The sequence below is a fragment of the Chlorocebus sabaeus genome, chromosome 24 (genome assembly GCF_047675955.1).
Source record: "Chlorocebus sabaeus isolate Y175 chromosome 24, mChlSab1.0.hap1, whole genome shotgun sequence".
Classification (NCBI taxonomy): domain Eukaryota; kingdom Metazoa; phylum Chordata; class Mammalia; order Primates; family Cercopithecidae; genus Chlorocebus; species Chlorocebus sabaeus.
The window spans coordinates 7,163,397-7,183,010 of NC_132927.1; the positions used below are offsets into that span (position 1 = coordinate 7,163,397).

The 19,614-nt window shown below is 34.6% G+C and overlaps 1 protein-coding gene across 5 annotated transcripts in view; it reads right to left on the reverse strand.

The window, feature by feature from the left end:
• Positions 1-19,614, reverse strand: part of STRN3 (striatin 3) — a 136,089-nt gene that overhangs the window by 29,515 nt on the left and 86,960 nt on the right. For 3 of the 5 annotated variants that reach the window (XM_073010881.1, XM_073010883.1, XM_073010885.1), the window contains exons 6-8: positions 15,363-15,492; positions 11,885-12,026; positions 5,921-6,031 (exon numbers count right to left, since the gene is read on the reverse strand). In XM_073010881.1, the coding sequence (XP_072866982.1) occupies positions 5,921-6,031; positions 11,885-12,026; positions 15,363-15,492 (383 nt within the window). The remainder of the gene's footprint in view (positions 1-5,920; positions 6,032-11,884; positions 12,027-15,362; positions 15,493-19,614) is intronic. The other 2 variants (XM_073010882.1, XM_073010884.1) reach the window with 1 other exon arrangement.

Below are 19,614 nucleotides of genomic sequence, written 5' to 3' on the forward strand. Positions count from 1 at the left end.
GTTTTTAAAAGCCTACTTAAGAATAATTTCTTCTTAAATGTATTCAAATGCCTAATTTTGGATATCTGGCTTCAAGTCACACTTTAAAAAACTGGATTTCCTGTTGACAACATGTTTTCTTGGATCTGGAATAGCAAATGACAAATATTAATACAAAACTTTAAAAATAAAAATTAGAAAATGACTCGGGGGAGCTCACTTATGATTTTTAAGAAATGCTGAAAAAGTTACAAGACTTCCCCCTTTTCAAATGTATTGATAATCAGGCCAGAAGGTGCATAGCAATTCTGCAATGCCAGTAAAGGAAAGAAGGGAAATGGCAAAAAATCATATTCTATACATAGAAGAGACAGAAAAGTTAGGATAAATGAGAATAATTAGGAAAATTAAGATAAATCCACTCACTAAGAACCAGGAATGCAAACACATATTCCCAAATTGTGAATTTTTAAAAATGGGGAAAGCCTATACATCTTTTCAAGAAAGGAAATGAAAAAATCTTTTATTGGTAAGTTTAAATTTTATAGGTATAATATAGCTTAAAAGTAACAACAGGCTATAAGAATAACGGCTCCTATCAAAGGAAAATACATTATTATAATCCACAGTTTAAATTGTCCATGTTGAAAAGGAATAACAAATATCAAAGAAAATCTTAAAAGATTTTTAGCCGCTTCTAACTAAAGCCTCCGTATTTCAGATGCTTCGTTCACACTGTGTGATTTTTAATCACTGATTTACATGTTTTTACTAAGATATAAAATACAGCACAAATGGAGACCTTAAAAAGTTAGAATAATGCTACCAGCCCAACATTTTTACAAAAGATTAATTCACTTCAAGTTCCTCCCAAATTACAGAAAAGAGAAATTATTAAAAAGTGAAAGAAAACTGAGTTTTAGCTTAGATATTAGTATTGCATCAACGTTTACTTCTTGATTTTCATGACTGTACTATGGTCATACACCATAATGTCTTTGTTTAAATACATACTAATATATTTAAAGAGCAACATGTCTACTAGTTTTCTGATTTAAAAAAAAAAAAAAAAATTCCATGGCCAGGTATAGTGGCTCATGTCTGAAATCTTTGTCTTTTTTTCTTTTTTGAGATGGTCTCCCTCTGTCGCCCAGGCTGGAGTGCAGTGGCGCGATCTTGGCTCACTGCAGCCTCCGTCTCCTGGGTTCAAGTGATTCTCCTGCCTCAGCCTCCCCAAGTAGCTGGGACTACAGGTGTGAGCCACCATGCCCAGCTAATTTTTTTTGTATTTTTTGTAGAGACAAGGTTTCACCATGTTGGCCAGGCTGATCTCAAACTCTTGACCTCAGGTGATCTGCCCGCCTCGGCCTCCCAAAGTGCTGGGATTATAGGCATGAACCACTGCACTCACCCTCACGCCTGAAATCTTAATGCTTTGGGAGGTTGAGGTGAGACGATCACTTGAAGCCATGAGTTTGAGACCTGCCAGGGCAACATACAGAGATCCTGTCTATTAAAAAATGTAAAAGTTAGCCAGGCATAGTGGTGCACACCTGTGGTCCCAGCTACTCGGGAGGCGGGAGTGGAAAGACTGCTTGAGCCCAGAAGTTTGAGGTTGCAGTGAGCTACCATGTGCTACTGCACTCCATCTGCAGAAGCAGAGAGCCTGTTTCAAAAAATAAATAAATAAAAAGGAATATATTTACAGAAAGGAAAGGGAAAAGCAAGTGTGGTAAAGTGTTAACATTTGGTGGGCGAAAAGTGAAACCTGGGTGAAAAGTATATGGAATTCTCTGTACTATTCTCACAAAATTTTCTTAAACAGAAATTATGTCAAAATAAAAAGTTAAAAGGAAAAGAAAGCTTAACCCTGTGAAGCCTGAGAACAAAATAACTGCATCAAGCCTCTTTAGTTTCATGGTATTGACTCTTAAGAGTATTAATAAGATAAAGTACATCTCAATTATATTGTATATCTCACTTAGTGAGAAGGAAATACTAAAGTGGGTCTACATTCCAAGGCAAGGCTGTCACTTTTAACCCCTTTTCCTCTTGCAGGGGGCAAGGTAAAAAAAAAAAGAAAAAAAAAAAAAAAGAAGAGTGGGATGCAGTGAACAAGCTGGAAGACACAGAAACTTTAACTTAGCACTTGATTTCAGAAGCCTTTCCATTTAAAAGTCAAATCTTGAATGGGTCTTTACAAAGTTAAAAAGTCAGCATTCTTGCCATTTTTCTCTTTCCCTTCCAAAAAAAAAAGAAAAAGAAAAAATACTGGATTACATCTGCTGATTCCATATGGTAAAGTCAGCAAATAGTTTTCTTCCCTCTAAGACGCTGCGGTGAAAAATCTGTAGAAGCTTATACTAATTCAGTAGGTGTGACTTATTAACAAATTCTGGAATAAAGAAAAAAATCAAGGTTGGTAAATGTATACAAATTTACATTTACATAGGTAGAATAAGTTCTGGTTCAATTACACAGTAGGGTGAGTATAGCTAATGATAACGTATTCTATATTTCAAGATAGCTAGAAAAAAAGGGTATGAGTGCTATAACCACAAAGAAATGATGAATATGCTAACTACTCTGATTTTCATTATTCAATGTTTAAATATATTAAAACGTCACACTGTGTCCCATAAATATTTATAATTATGTGTCATTTATAAGCAAAAAAAAAATTTAAAGAAATCAAAAGGCTACAGATAATGAATTATTCTATCTTGTACAAAGCTACATAAGGAGAACATCAGAATAACAACATGGACTAGATAACAGAAATGCTAAGAAATTCATGAATTACCTTTTCATGTAAAATTATATCTTAGTATTAACACGATGAGTTATTTGAATTAAGATCATTAGAAGTTTGCGCAGAAAAAAAAGTTTTTACTTTCTTAAACTCTATTTTCATGGCAAGGATTCAGAGCCAACATTTTCACACTGAATTCTGTATTCAAGAGCAAAAGTTTTTTAATTTACAAAATTTCATAAAGGAAGTATAAAAAAGAAACATAATTTATTCCTGAATTATCTTTCCTGAGACACTTTGCTAGAGACCTTATCCCTATATCTACTTACATTAGTAGCCTTAAAGACAGTAATACTTAAAAAATGTTTAAAAATTAGAAACAAATCTACAGGTTTAACTAATGGAAGCTAAGTTAAATCCACAAATATTGTATTTTAAATGACTGTGAAACATTAAGAAATAATGAGTTAAATTACAACAATAATATTCTAGTTAAAATATTAAGAAGGAGGTTTTGTGTATATAGACTTTTAAGAAAAGATGGATGAATATATGCCAAATAGTCTCTGAGTGGTAGGATTCCAGGTGATGTTTACAGTTTTTCTTTATGTTCCTGTATACTTCTTATATTATCTGAATAACAAGCATGTGTTGTGTTGATGATTATATAAGCAAAATTCATTTTTTTGAAAAAACAGATATGAAATCAAAATTAAAGTGGAATGGGCTGAATAACAGAATACCCATCTAGATAGTAAGATGTTATTGAGACATATAAGCCTTAAGTTATGAATTTGGGGTCTCCAGGTACTGATTCAATAAAAGTTGTTCACTTTCATCCATTTCACATACTGGGTTCCACTCTGTTGTTTGGAAAGAAAAAAAAAATCACAAACATATACAAAGGAATTATTTGCTGACATAAAATGATGTTTTCTATGATGGTAGTAGGCAAATTGTAATATTGTGTGTATTAAGGTACAATTAAAAAAAAACATAAGGCCGAGCATGGTGGCTCATGCCTATAATCTTAACACTCTGAAAAGCTGAGGTGGAAGAATGGCCTGAGGCCAAGAGTTCGAGACCAGCTTGGGCAATACAGAGAAACCCCATCTCTACAAAAAAATTTAAAAAATAAAATATTAGCCAGGTGTAGTGGCACGTGCCTATAGTCCCAGCTACTCAGGAGGCTGAGGTGGGAAGATATCTTGAGGGCAGGAGAGTTCAAGGCTACAGTGAGCTATGATTTGCACTACTGCACTCCAAACCGGGTTCTAAGAAAATTAAAATTTGTATGAGGGGTTAAAAATTCAGCTTTAGTTTATCTGTTTCTAATATTTCTTAAACATACTTAAACATACTTTTTTTAATTAAAAATATTTTTAAGAAAAGTTTAAAAGCAACAACCAAAAAAGACCTTGACTTACATCTTATTTGCAGATCTCAAAAAGATATAGGTCTAGTCATAGTCTATCAGAGGGGGAAAATGGGATACTTCCATCTTAAATTAGAAGCAACGTTATCTAATATTTCCAAAAAAAAAATCTTTAGCAGATTAAGCCAGTTTCTGATACTATATATAAAATAAGCAATCCACTAGTAAAATGAACTACTTTATTTCTTTAAAAAAAAAAAAATTAAACCCTAGGCCGGGCACAGTGGCTCATGCCTGTAACCCCAGCACTTTGGGAGGCCAAGGCAGGCAGATCATGACGAAGTCAGGAGATTGAGACCATCCTGGCTAATGTGGTAAACCCGTCTCTACTAAAAATACAAAAAATTAGCCAGGCATGGTGGCATGTGCCTGTAGTCCCAGCTACTCAGGAGACTGAGGCTGGAGAATCGCTTGAACCCAGGAGGCGGAGGTTGCGCCGCTGCACTCCAGCCTGGGCGACAGAGTGAGACTTCGTCAAAAACAAAAAAACAAAAAAACAAAAAATTAAACCCTAAAATTCTAATGTCATTTTGTCTATTCTAAAACAGTCAATCATGCAAACGTACTTTTATACTCAAAATGCTTGCATTATAGGTAAATGATGTTAGAACTAAACACAACCCTAGCCCAGTATCAAATGTTTTTAAATACAATAAGCTGTTCACTATATAGTCTTTTAATTCACATGCAATAACAAAAGCTATCATAAAGTTATAAAAGAAAATTGTGTAACAGGCGAAACCCCCAAAACTTCACTTATTAGCCTCCACAGTAAATGAAATCACTCAGAAAAGGTTTTACTGCAAGAAACTCGCACATGTTTCTATTACACCTGCCGTTTTATATATTAAATGTATTTGTCACCAAAGAAACACAAAAAGAATGTCTGTATCATTTCTGCCTTTTTCTCACACTATTTTCTCCTTTATATAGTCAAAATGTTAGACTAGGAGGGGTCAATGGCCAGTTGAAAAGAGTCCCAAAATAAGTTTCAAGTCTCTCTAGTTAACAGTCATAGATCTGAAGATACTTTTATGTAGCAACTTTTAAGTTTGCACCACCAAATGGAAATGAATTGCTACTTTAAGAGAGGTACTGTAGCGGATTTATATTTTAATAAGTAAATTGGTTAATATACAACACAGTGAAAAATACATCCAGGCACCAAGACACCCAGCAATGACTAAACAAACCCTACTGCCACCACTAACCTCCCACTCCTGGTCTCCTTCACCACAGTAGCCAAAAAATACTACCCAAGAGATTCTTCTTGCTGCTGCTGTTGTTTGTGGTTGGATTAAGACCAGAAAGCAGAAACTACAGAAAGGGCTTTCCTACTCACTGTAGGTAAGGATTCCCAAACTAAGAAATGTAACCTGGATATGAGTTGTTTATAGCTATACTCTATGTATCAAAAATGGAGAAATTTATACTTTTCTCCCTTCTGAACAAATTTTTATTTTTTTATTCCAATGTCAATATTCCTAACAATTTGGTAAAGTTTTTAAAACTTAAAAACAATCCTCAAAATCTTTCCTTTACCCTTCCCATATATTTTAAATGATTTTCTACTTGATCGATAACACATCCTAAATTATATACAAACAAATTTCAATTATACAACAGACAAAGTTTAAAGTTAGTTGCCCCCTTTTTGAAACAAAAAATTAAGTTACACAAAAAAACAGAATTGAAGAAATTTTTTTCTTAATTATTGGTATACAAAAATTATAATAGTCAGAATCTGCACTTACTCTTCACCCCTTTCTTCCCCTTTCGTTCCTTCTTGTACTGTTCCTTCAGTTTACTTATTAGTCCCTGGTCTACATCCCAAACCTCAGCAGTTGGGGAGAGGTCATCTTTATCTACATGCAGCATATTATTAAAAGAAAAAAAATCAGCAGTTGGCAATGCAAGCTGTTGGCAGTAAACTGTTATAGCTTTACATAATCATAAAAAAATGTACTAATAGCATATACTCAAAATACTTTAAAGGTGCAGTCTCAGTTCTGGTATTCACAACTCAAACTCTAAATGCCCATGTCATAAGTTTCTAAACATTTAATATCAACAGTTAAATAGTGCTTCATTTTCATGAACCACAAATTTAAAGGTTATCATTCATTCAACAGACTGACATTAGAAATCTAATGTTATAAAAATAGATCACTGCATCTTTATAAAAATGTTAATAAAAAATTATTCAGCCAGCATCATAAAAGCAAATGAATGAAATACATGCGAACTACTCGGAAAAGTGCAAGCTAGAAAGTTAAGTGCTGTTTCATTGATGAAAATATTCATGCACCTTCTGTCATACTGATTCTGCATGCACAGGATTAACTGTACTAATGGAGAGGCATTCTAGTTCAATATAATACACATAAGGTGAAAAATACAATGTCTTGAATAATCCATACAAAGCATTCAGAAAGTCCCACCTCTGCCCCCACCCACCCAAATAGTTCAACATCTCATTACCTTCTTCCATTGGTCTACAACTAAGATTAGCAAAAAAAACAAAACAAAACAAAACAAAAAAAAAACACAAAAAAACAAAACTCAAATTCCACTGAAGAATTTTTTTTAAATTGGTATGTTTTTCAGGATAAAAGTAGTGATCAGCATGGAGAAGTGAAAACATACATTGCTGTACATCTGCTAAAGCTACATCAGCTATTTTAGCTGAATAATAAATCCATATTTAACTAAATACTTGTGCCTGAGAAAATTTACTCATAGTCAACTAGAGGAAAAACAACACTAAAAAGAGGCAGCATAAAAATAATTACGTCTTTGAGACTTATTTTAAATATTGAGGATTTTTCCTTCTTTTGTGTGGTTTTAAAACAGCCATGTTATAAGGAAGTTTAACATCCTGACTTGTTAAGTTTTTGATAATTCAGTATATTCTGGCTCACAAGTTTTATAAGAGCCACCCTAGGCCTCACTGACTTAATCTATAAAGTAGACATAAAAAGCCGTTCTCTTCCTTTATAGACTGTTATATGTACCAAACTTAAGAAATTCTCATATTTGAATGGCACACAGAAATGCAAATATTTACTGTACCTTGAGTTTTTCCTGCTACAATTGTCGTTAACTTTTTCCCTGATGGTTAGACCACCTATGATCACAGGTGGTCAGTATGTGAAAAGCTAAATCCTAAGCTTTTAATTAATTTGCTAACTTGAATTACTTGAAACTAAGTTACTCATCACTAAAACTTACACCTAAGATTATCTGTCAAATCCACAAATTGCAATGCTGTTTGTAATACAGTTATAAAGAGAAAATTCACTTTACTCAATTCACATGCACTCAAATCATGAAGTTTCCTGAAAACTACACTGCATCAGGAATCCTTCTGTAAACTTACTGAATATACTAAGAAAAACGGGATCTCAACAATTAATCATTTGCACTCATCTTAATGAAGTTAACAATTCTTAATTTCAACTACTTAAAGCAAGACAAATTGATACATTATGAGCAAATATTTTTTAAACCTCACAGAGACCAAAAAAACTTAAGTTGTATAAAGGTTATATAGGAAATCAGATAGAGAGAAAAATTTAATAAGAGCCAAACAGTTTTCTAAAAGACCTGTGTAGAGAGAATAAAACTGTGAACAGCTGTAATGTTGACAAAGAGAGTGGAGTGAAAATGCATAGAGAATTAAAAAAAGGATAAACTTAAGGAAAAAATATTACTTGCAAGATAATCTCAAATCTAGAAAACAAAAGTAAATTTAGGCAGTGCAAAGAACAGGTTGGTGAATGCATATGTGCACAAACAACATCCTGAAACTTGCCTGGTAAGTAACAGCTGTTTGATATTGCTTATAAGAAACAGATAAGAGCAAAAGGGAAGAGGCAGCATAATCTTCTACATATTAATCCTGTTTTTAAAAAATCTAGGGGGAAAAAATACCAAGAAATGAGGTTGAATCATTTACGGTAACTTTTATGTCTAAAAGAAAACACAAATATGCATAAGAAAGTTGACTCCTGACAGCTCAAACCCACAAACATGAAATTCTACTATGGTAATTCTGATTACCAAAGCAGAGAAATTATACACATCTATTAACTGTAGCATAAATTTGTAACTAACTTTATGCATATACTTATACTTTATCCATTATACTTAAGTACAAACATTCAGGTGCTAATTGTATTTTGTAGTTCTATAAATCTCTACGGATCAGTTTCAAAGATAGGAGACAATAAATGAACAGTCTTAAAATGCCTAGTCTCCATGAAAGAAAAAGCAAAATAGAAATGCCAACTATTGTTTTTGATAATTAGAAGAACTAAAAATCACTAATATTAAACTCAGACTATCTAACACAGATGACACTGAAAAGAGAGTTAGAAAGCTTGCCAAAAGGCAGTGGTTTCATAAGATAAAAAAAAAATTCAAAGTCAGAGATAACAAAGTTAATTGTCGATTGCTAATATACAAAATAAAAACTAGATTCTCTAATGTAAGGACTACAGAGTATGTTTCATTAAGACAAGACTTACATTTTTAAAAAATCAGTGATCTTTTACTCAATAATTCAAATCTGGGCCGGGCATCGTGGCTCACACCTGTAATCCCAGAACTTTGGGAGGCCGTGCGGGTGGATCACCTGAGGTCAGGAGTTCAAGACCAGCTTGGCCAACATGGTGAAACTCTGTCTCTATTAAAAATAGAAAAACTGGCCGGGCATGGTGGCACACGCCTGTAATCCCAGCTACTCTGGAGGCTGAGGCAGGAGAATCACTTGAATCCGGGAGGCGGAGGCTGCAGTGAGTCGAGATCGTTACATTGCACTCCAGCCTGGGTAACAGAGTGAGACACTGTCTCAAAAAAAAAGAAAAAAAAATCTGAAAGCTACCACTTTCCTATTTATAAATATATTCAAATTTTTAGAAAACGAATTCCATAAATATAAAGAGTGTTTGCATATTCATCGTCTTTGCTTTGGAAAAAATGACTATGACATCTTGTTGAGTAAAGATGAAGAACTCTGGAAACACTGCATAAATCACTTGACAGTTTTCATTTCTCACAGAAAAAAAACTATTTGAACCATCTTGTACTTAAATGAGTTATTTTCTTCATCAAGAACTTAAAATGTTTTAAAGATAATATTTCCGTTTTGTCTGGAAGTAAGAGACCTTTCCGATTATTTCCACTTAATACAGGAGACACTGGCACTGTCAAATAATGATAGTAAAAAGCAAAGTATTGAGAGTTGTCTTAAAACTCTGCTCTACAATCAAAAGTCTTCAGACAGAAGGACCAATCAGTTGTACATAATATGGGAACTACTATCAAAGAAATAATGCCATTCCATACCAATTACATTCCTGAATTTTTTCTTTATCCTTTTGACTAAATTTCTAGCAACTTTAGGCTAAGGAAACAGGAATAAGTATGTGTCAAGATTTAGCTATACTCGATAAATATTTTGATCATTTTCTTTTTAATGAAAATAATCTAAATGTGCACCATAGGGCTCTGGTTAAATAAAATCATGGCACATTATTGACAGAATGTTATCCAGCTATTAAAAATGATGCTGATTGGGCATGGTGGCTCATGCCTGTAATCCCAGTAGTTTAGGAGGCCAAGGCAGGCAGATTGCTTGAGTCCAGGAGTTCAAAACTAGCCTGAGCAACATGGCCAAACTCAGTCTCTACCAAAAAAAAAAAAAAAAAAAAAAAAAAGGGGGGGGGGCAAAAATTAGCCAGGTGTGGTCACACGCCTGTGGTCTCAATTATTCAAGAGGCTGAGGTGGGAGGACCCCTTGAGCCTGGGAGGTGAAGGTCACAGTGGGCCAAGATTGCACTATGGCACCCCAGCCTGGGCAACAAAGCGAGATCCTGTTTAAAAAAACAAAAGGGGGGATGCAGAAGAACCATGTATTAAGTGAAAAGTGTGCATTACAAATCAACATTGAGCAAACTCCTTATTTTACTAAATAAATATATATACACATGCTTATAAAAAATATTCATCTTCACATGTATTTGTAGGTTCTAAGTTTTCTAAAACACACTTGTATTACAAAATAATTATATATTTATATAATTACAAAACAATCAGGAAAAAAGCAATACTTTTGAAATTACTGGAAAAAGGTATTTCCAACATTGACTGTCTGCACAGAGAAGCTAAAAGAAAAGTTAAATATTTTTACTGTTTCTCCTCAGCAATGCTGATTTTGAAGAAAGGTACTCTTCTAAAACACAATCATTTTCAAATATGTACAAAAATGTAGTCTAGAAGGTAATTGTGGAGTTTTCTCATGTTTGAATTAATGTGTCTCTTCTATTTCCATTTAGAAGAAGAAAGAAGTGAAGGTCTGAAAATAATGCTTAAGAACTATAATAAGAAAACTGGTGGCAAAATTCAAACCTTTTAAGTACCTGATTCATTTTTTTATATCAAGATAGTTAATAAATGTACTATATATTAGGTTTTTTCTCTCTTGCTATTAGCAATATTTGGTTTAAACACATAAATGAGGCATCTTTTAAAAGCCAAGTGTTTGCTATCAAAGTAGTTTAAAAAAAAAAAATCTAGTGATTATTCCTCTTGCTTGTAATTAAGCAAAACTTTGATGCATTAAAATAACCTTCTCCAGGTTGGGCGCGGTGGCTCATGCCTCTAATCCCAGCACCCTGGGAGGCCAAGGTCGGTGGATCGCGAAGTCAAGATATCGAGACCATCCTGGCCAACATGGTAAAACCTCGCCTCTACTAAAAATACAAAAATTGGCTGGGTGTGGTGGTGCACACCTGTAGTCCCAGCTACTCGGGATGCCAAGGTAGGAGAATCACTTGAACCTGGGAGGCGAAGTTGCAGTGAGCCAAGATTGCACCACTGCACTGCAGCCTGGCGACAGAGTGAGACTCCATCTCAAAAAAAATAATAATAATAATAAAATAAATAAATAAATAATAACCTTCTCCAATAAAGCTCAGTAAACACACTTTGTTCTACCTACCAGACAACATGCCGATATTAAATGAGGAATGCATGAACATATTTACTAGGAAAAACATTAAGGACGTCAGCTATTCATTTAAAGTATTTTTTACACTTATTTTACCTCCTAATGGGGTTTTTAACCATGTACAGATAGAGAATGGTTTTCTCTTAGTTATGGCTGAATCATTATTAGCACAATGTACCACTTCCAAAGTTTAGGCCCTAACATTTTGCACACTGAATATTATAGGTAATAAAGTGTAGTATCTTCATTAAATTGTGCTCAATATAGAGCTATAATTCAGGATGAGTAGCTTTATTCTTTCTTAGTAATTAGTCAGATAACACTATATGGACATACTGAGTGTTAAATCTTCCTAAATCTAGAATATCAAATTAAACAATGGGAATGTTCAAAACTGAATACATACATTTTTAAAAATCTACTGAAAGGAAAGAAATTGGATTTCCAAATCAATTAAATGTTTCAACTTTAAATCCAGACAAATTCTAAAAATCAAAATCCACCAAAAGCCATATATATTAAAGTTTAGTCACCAAATTTAAATAAATTGGTACAAAATACGTTGCTATTATTCAATACCACTTCCCCTTGCTCTCAGTTTAACTGCCACCATACACTGATACACACATTCCATATAAAATATTTAATAATAACCCATCATTAAGGGCTAGATTTCCTCCCACCCCCTATTTCTTTATCATCTTACCCCATTCTGTGCCATCCCCCGAACTCCGTGCTTCTCCAGCTCCTTCACCATCTTCAGCAGTCACTAAAAAATCAAATTCTTTCAGTGCTTCCTCAGTATCAGGATCGTCAGTTAGGTCGGCAGCTAAACCTTCATTACCTATCTGTAAATAGAATATAAACCAAGAATTACTTTTATCCTAAACGGAAAAGGGATGCTTTAATATTGTCACATAACTACATTTACACACCCATTTTTAAATTACTTGGACCCAAAATTTTAGATTTCCCATGTAATTCACAAATCCCAAATTATACTTTAGCTAAATGGTTCAACAGTGTTGTGCCAAGATTGATCTAAGTAATGTGGCACTAAAAATGGTTTAAGTGCTAATCATCAAGAACAGTTAACTTCTTAAATTACAGTACATTCACAGTTAGTCCTCCACTAAAGAACGAGTCACTTATTTGCATTCTGATATGTTATGTTGAATTGACCTCATAAATGGGAAACTGCATGCTTAGCCCTTCACTCATAGAGATATGGCATAGTAACTAATTTAAGTTCATAGCTGTGATAATTGTAATAGTGCTTTACCTTTCAGAACAAAAAATAAATAAAAAGGATCGAAAACCTTATTCACTCAAATAGACATTATACATATAGAATGTGTCAAAAAAAAACCTGAAAACTGATTTTGCAGACCAGAAACTTTTGCAGAACATCGTCATTTTTTTCTTACATAACTGTAAAATCTCAAATACCCACAATTAAACCTACCCACCTGTTGAAATACTGTACACTACTCTGGTAATTCATGAATGGATGATCAACTTGACTTTGGCTTCTATAGCTAGCCCCTCAAATCACTAAAATAGATAAACCTGTTTCTTAGGTTATGACCAAAAGTGAATTTTTATTATTCCTTACTAAAAAACAAGACTGTTGAAACTTATTTATAATTCATAGATTACTCCCTCACCCAAGGTGGAAGTATTCCTATTGCAACTTCAGTTAATTTATCACTGGTGTGCTATACATGAAGAGACAGACTTCAGCAGCGAGTCTCAATTGTGGCAGAAGTAGAAAGGGCATCGCTTTAAAAAGGTTTCAAAATCAATGGACCAGTCCTATAAATACAGACCTTTTCTTGCCCATTTAGTGAATAATACAGCAAACAATTCCTACTCTATATGTGTGTAACGCAAAAAGAGCTGATCACATAAAACTTTTAAACGATATGTAAAATAAAGATGATCAATCACTCCCAATGTAACTTAAGACATCTAAAAAATTCCTATTCCATGGGCAAAAACTGGAAGCGTTCCCTTTGAAAACTGGCACAAGACAGGGATGCCCTCTCTCACCACTCCTATTCAACATAGTGTTGGAAGTTCTGGCCAGGGCAATCAGCCAGGAGAAAGAAATAAAGGGTATTCAATTAGGAAAAAAGAGGAAGTCAAAATTTTCCCTGTTTGCAGATGACATGATTGTATATTTAGAATACCCCATCGTATCAGCCCAAAATCTCCTTAAGCTGATAAGCAACTTCAGCAAAGTCTCAGGATTCAAAATCAATGTGCAAAAATCACAAGCATTCCTATACACCAATAACAGACAGAGAGCCAAATCATGAGTGACTCCCATTCACAATTGCTTCAAAGACAATAAAATACCTAGGAATCCAACTTACAAGGGATGTGAAGGACCTCTTCAAGGAGAACTACAAACCACTGCTCAATGAAATAAAAGAGGACACAAACAAATGGAAGAACATTCCATGCACACGGATAGGAAGAATCAATATCGTGAACATGGTCATACTGCCCATGGTAATTTATACATTCAATGCCACCCCCATCAAGCTACCAATGACTTTCTTCACAGAACTGGAAAAAACTACTTTAAAGTTCATATGGAACCAACAAAGAGCCCGCATTGCCAAGACGATCCTAAGCCAAAAGAACAAAGCTGGAGGTATCACACTACCTGACTTCAAACTATACTACAAGGCTACAGTAACCAAAACAGCATGGTACTGGTACCAAAACAGAGATATAGACCAATGGAACAGAACAGAGCCCTCAGAAATAATACCACACATCTACAACCATCTGATTTTTGACAAACCTGACAAAAACAAGAAATGAGGGAAGGATTCCCTATTTAATAAATGGTGCTGGGAAAACTTGCTAGCCATATGTAGAAAGCTGAAACTGGATCCCTTCCTTACACCTTATACAAAAATTAATTCAAGATGGATTAAAGACCTAAATGTTAGACCTAAGACCATAAAAATCCTAGAAAAAAACCTAGGTAATACCATTTAGGATACAGGCATGGGCAAGGACTTCATGACTAAAACACCAAAAGCAATAGCAACAAAAGCCAAAATAGACAAATGGGATCTAATTAAACTAAAGAACTTCTGCACATCAAAAGAAACTACCATCAGAGTGAACAGGCAACATATAGAATGGGAGAAAATTTTTGCCATCTATCCATCTGACAAAGGGCTAATATCTAAAATCTACAAAGAGCTTAAACAAATTTACAAGAAAAAATCAAACAACCCCATCAAAAAGTGGGCAAAGGATATGAACAGACACTTCTCAAAAGAAGACATTTATGCAGTCAACAGACACATGAAAAAATGCTCATCATCACTGGCCATCAGAGAAATGCAAATCAAAACTACAACGAGGTACCATCTCACACCAGTTAGAATGGGGATCACTAAAAAGTCAGGAAACAACAGGCGCTGGAGAGGATGTGGAGAATCAGGAACACTTTTACACTGTTGGTGGGACTGTAAACTAGTTCTACCATTGTGGAAGACAGTGTGGTGATTCCTCAAGGATCTAGAACTAGAAATACCATTTGATCCAGCCATCCATTACCAGGTATACACCCAAAGGATTATAAATCATGCACCTATAAAGACACATGCACACGTATGTTTAATGTGGCACTATTCACAATAGCAAAGACTTGGAACCAACCCAAATGCCCATCAGTGATAGACTGGATTAAGAAAATGTGCCACATATACACCATGGAATACTATGCAGCCATAAAAAAGGATGAGTTAATGTCCTTTGTAGGGACATGGATGAAGCTGGAAACCATCATTCTCAGCAAACTATCACAAATACAGAAAACCAAACACCACATGTTCTCACTCATAGGTGGGAATTGAACAATGAGAACACCTGGACACAGGAAGGGGAACATCACACACTGGGGCCTGTCGTGGGGTGGGGGGAGTGGGGAGGGATAGCGTTAGGAGATATACCTAACGTAAATGACGAGTTAATGGGTGCAGCACACCAACATGGCACATGTACACATATTTAACAAACCTGCACATTGTGCACAGGTACCCTAGAACTTAAAGTATAATTTAAAAAAAAATGGTAATAGCACACACGTAAAAAAAAAATTCCTATTCCAACTATATGAATATATAGCTAATAAGAATATAAAAGCTAATTCCTACTTTGTGTTTATTTATCCGATGTTTGTCTTTTCCTTCTGGGATGCCTTCAATCATGTCATTTTCCTCTTCTTCATCACTGTCATCAGCATTTTCTAAGAAATTGAATGTCTCCAGAACATCACCAGAGGACCTGTGTGAAGGAAAAAAGATGAATCCAACTATTCCAATGGTTGGTTCTAATATTTCTTTCTGGTTCCCATTTTAAATCAATTCTTAAAACTAAAGAGATTTGAATGACTACCTACTGTCTGAGGACTTTATTTAAGAAAAAAAGTTTGAAAGATTTATGTTCTACAACTGAAATAAAAGTAATTATTCTCTGCTGACTTTCTCCAAAGTTCATTGTCCAAAATATTTTAGGTAATTACTGCAACAAAATAAAATCCTATAGTATTAGACACTCAAACACATATTATTAGTTCTGAAAATAAAGCCATCATAAATGAGCAACTGAAACTTAGTATTTCTTATAACTACAACCTCTTAGAGTTTGGTCTAAATATTTGAGGACTAAAACAGCAAATACCAAAGTTTATCAGGTGGGGCCAGGGACAGTGCTTCGTAACTGTAATCCCAGCACTTTGGGAGGTGAATGGGAGGAGACCACTTGAGCCTAGAGTTCAAGACCATCCTGGGCAACACAGTGAAACCCACCTTCAAAAAAAAAATTAGCTGGGTATGGTGTCATATGCCTATAGTCTCAGCGGGCTGGGATAGGAGGATTCTTTGAGCCCAGGAGGTTGAGGCTGCAGTGAGCTATGACTATACACTGCATTCCAGCCTGGGTGACAGAGCAAGACCCTGTCTCAAAACGAAAACAAAAAAAATTTAAAAATAATTTATCAAGCAGCTCAGATTTAAATTTATAGTACATCAGATATAAAACATCCCAATCCATTTCACAGACTGTCTTAGCTAGAAAAAATAACTCAAAATCTATTAAATAAATACTTTTAAGTCTTGTAGAATCACTCATTTAACAGGTCATAGGGACAATCTATTTTATCCACTTAACTAAATCTTTTAACTAATTTGAGTTTCTCTATGCACATACAAAAAAAGGTTTTCATATAGTTGTTTAAATGTTTAACAACAAAGGCAGCAACAAAACAGTAGAAAATTCAGCCCAACAAAGACTTTTGCCATGAAAAGTCTCTGCTCTGCCACTAAGTAGCTGCTTGAATTTGGCCAAACCATTTATATCTTTTGGCCTCAATTTCTTTACCTGTAAATTGTGGGGGCTGAATTAGATTATCTCAAATGTCTTTACTAAGAGTACACGGTAACAAAAAGAAAAATAATATAAAACTCAGGGAGGGTTTTTGCCCCCCTCTCTGATTGGTTCACTCCATTAGTCCAAATTAAATATATAACACAATTCAGATTATACTTGTCCCTTGGTTTCCATGAGGCATTGGTTCTAGGATACACACCTCCCTATCATGCTCAAGTCCCTAAGCACATTCTCCCTATAGTATACTTTAAATCATCCTCAGACTATTTATAATACCTAATACAATATAAATACTACATAAATAGGTGTCAGACAGTATTTTTAAATTTGCATTATTTTATTTTTTAATTGTCATTTTTTTCAATGTGGTATTTTGAATCCATAGGTGTAGAACCTACACAGAAAGGGCTGACTATATTGTTAAAACAGCATTAACAAAGAGTGTTAATAGGTTGTACTATATCCCACCCAATCCAGCACATAGTTTAAAGGAACTGTATAATGAATGAATGTAGGAGATGGTTTTTTCAAATGCAAATTAGTAAAAACAACCACAAATCTATGAGAACAAAATGTACTTTCAGCTCAAAATTTACAATATAACTTAATATTTGGATATTAAATGAAAGGCAATGAATGCATTTGATAAAAGTAGCGTATCAATGATACAGTAATTTAAAAGAATTTTTTTAAAGATATATTTGTTTTGAACTTTGAAAAATTAAGTACTCCTGCTCCTTGGATAGAAATTTCTGTCTCTAAAGTGAGAGTGCCTCCTGTTTCCAGGTTTTAAAAACTGTATTTAATCACAGCAACATATGTGCATGGCTTTAAAAGTCAAATGGAACACAGCGCATAAAAGCAAGAATTCGTCAATCGGATTTCACCAAAATTATTAACATTTGCTCTTTGAAAGACATCAAGAGAATGTAAAGAAAAGCCTATAAATTGTGAAAAAAATTTGCAAGTTATATTTCATGAAAAACTTGTGTCAAGGGTATATAAAGAACACTTAAACCATAACAGTACAGTAACAAAACAATAAAAATGGGGAAATATTTCAAATAGATATTGCATCATAATGATAGGTGGAATGCAAATAAGCATATGAACAGATGCTCAACATCATTAGTCTTTAGGGAAATGAAAATTAAAGGATCATGGACCGTGAAAGGTCTCAGGTTTTTCCCGGCCTTCATGCTAACAACCTAGCCTATTACTGTTTCATGGATCCTGAAATAAGTCATAAAATTGAGACAGAGACAAGAATTCTCTTCAGGAGCACAGGAAGTAATAGGATCATGTTTGCTGAATTTCCTTTGCCCAGGTCCCACAAGGGTGGCAAGGAGGTAATCGGGTAGATGTTACACTTACAGTTCGTTTGAATCATAGCGGAGGAACTCTGAGCTTAGGGAACTTGAATCATTTATATTGAACAGTAAGCATGACTTCCCAGAAGACTGTCTCTATCTTACAATGTTGGTTGTTATATAAATATCCTTAAATAGATAGTCCAGAATAAAAGGGCAATATGTGTCTCTGCTCACAGGATGTTTAGAAACATGAGAGATCAGTGGAGAATTGTCTCTAAAAAACAAAACAAAAATGAGGAAGTGTCACAAACTTATAAGAATGACTAAAATTAAGGAACACAGTCTGGAGTGGAGTTTATAAAGAGTAGAAAAAGATTAGAATTGCTGAGTTGAAGAATGAAGTAAGGAATCAGCCAGTGAAGAAAAAGAAAAGATTTGTCAGACAACTTTTAGGGCTCTACTGAAGTTAGCTAAGAATAATTTGGGGATCATGAGTATCGTAAATCTTTTGTTGTTGTTGCTGTTGTTGCAGTTGCTAAAATGAAGTTCTGCTTGCTAGGAAACACTTAGGAGAAAAAAGCCAAATTGTTCTAAATAAATTGACAAGGCATACAATGAGTAACAATAGAGTCCCCTGCCCTATTCTTCGCTATCTTTGATTCCCACACACTAGGAAAAACCATTTTAAACTTATTTTTAAAGAAGCTTCCTTTGTTATTTACCCTATTTGTTCTAAGTAACATGCTTAGATTGCTATTTCTTGATAAAAATGTAGTTCCCTCACAATCTCCATCCCACATCTATACTTCCACCCATAACAGTAATATAGTTACATCAGTTTACTTTTTGCTATATTAATATTCCACGGTTACATTGTAAGTATATATTAATATTTCCATTTAAATCACATTACAATGACTCTACTTCCTTTCTTTTATATATAGTTTTCCTGAAATAACTGCCTAGTGTGGTTTTTTTTAATTGCCTGGTTTTCCAAGGATGTTACCACTATTCTTCTCTGAAATCTGCCATGGTCTGAATGTTTGTGTCCCTCAGCAAAATTCCTATTTTGAAACCTAATCCCCAATATGATGGTATTGACAGGTGGGCCTTTGGGAGGTGGCTAGGTCATGAGGACAGAGTTCTCATGAATATGATTAGTACTCTTATAAAAATAAGAGGCCCAAAGGAGCCTGCCTTCTCCACCACGTGAAAATCCAGTGGGAAGTCAGCAGTCTGCAACCCAGAAAAGGGTCTTCACCAGAACCCAACCATGCTGACACACTGATCTTAGACTTCCCAACCTCCTGAGCTGTGAGAAATAAATTTCTATTGTTTATACGCTACTCAGTCTATGGTATTTTGTTAAAGCAGCCCAGAAGGACTGAGAATATGGCTATGTCTTGTCAAGCTGCTGATTTAACTTCAGCATGATAGGACACAGGCCCAGCCATTTCACTGACATATCCCAATTTTCAGTACCATTAGGCCTTTCCTATTAATGTGATTCAACACATGTGTGCCAACATACTGGAAGTCAAACAGTAGGAGAACACAGGAGATCTCAATGCTCTGCTAGAGACTTTCACACAACTCTGCTGTTTTCATTTAATACAATAACCCCATCTTTCAGTTGTTTTATTTCTTAAGAAAACAGAGCCAGGCACGGTGGCTCAAGCCTGTAATCCCAGCACTTTGGGAGGCC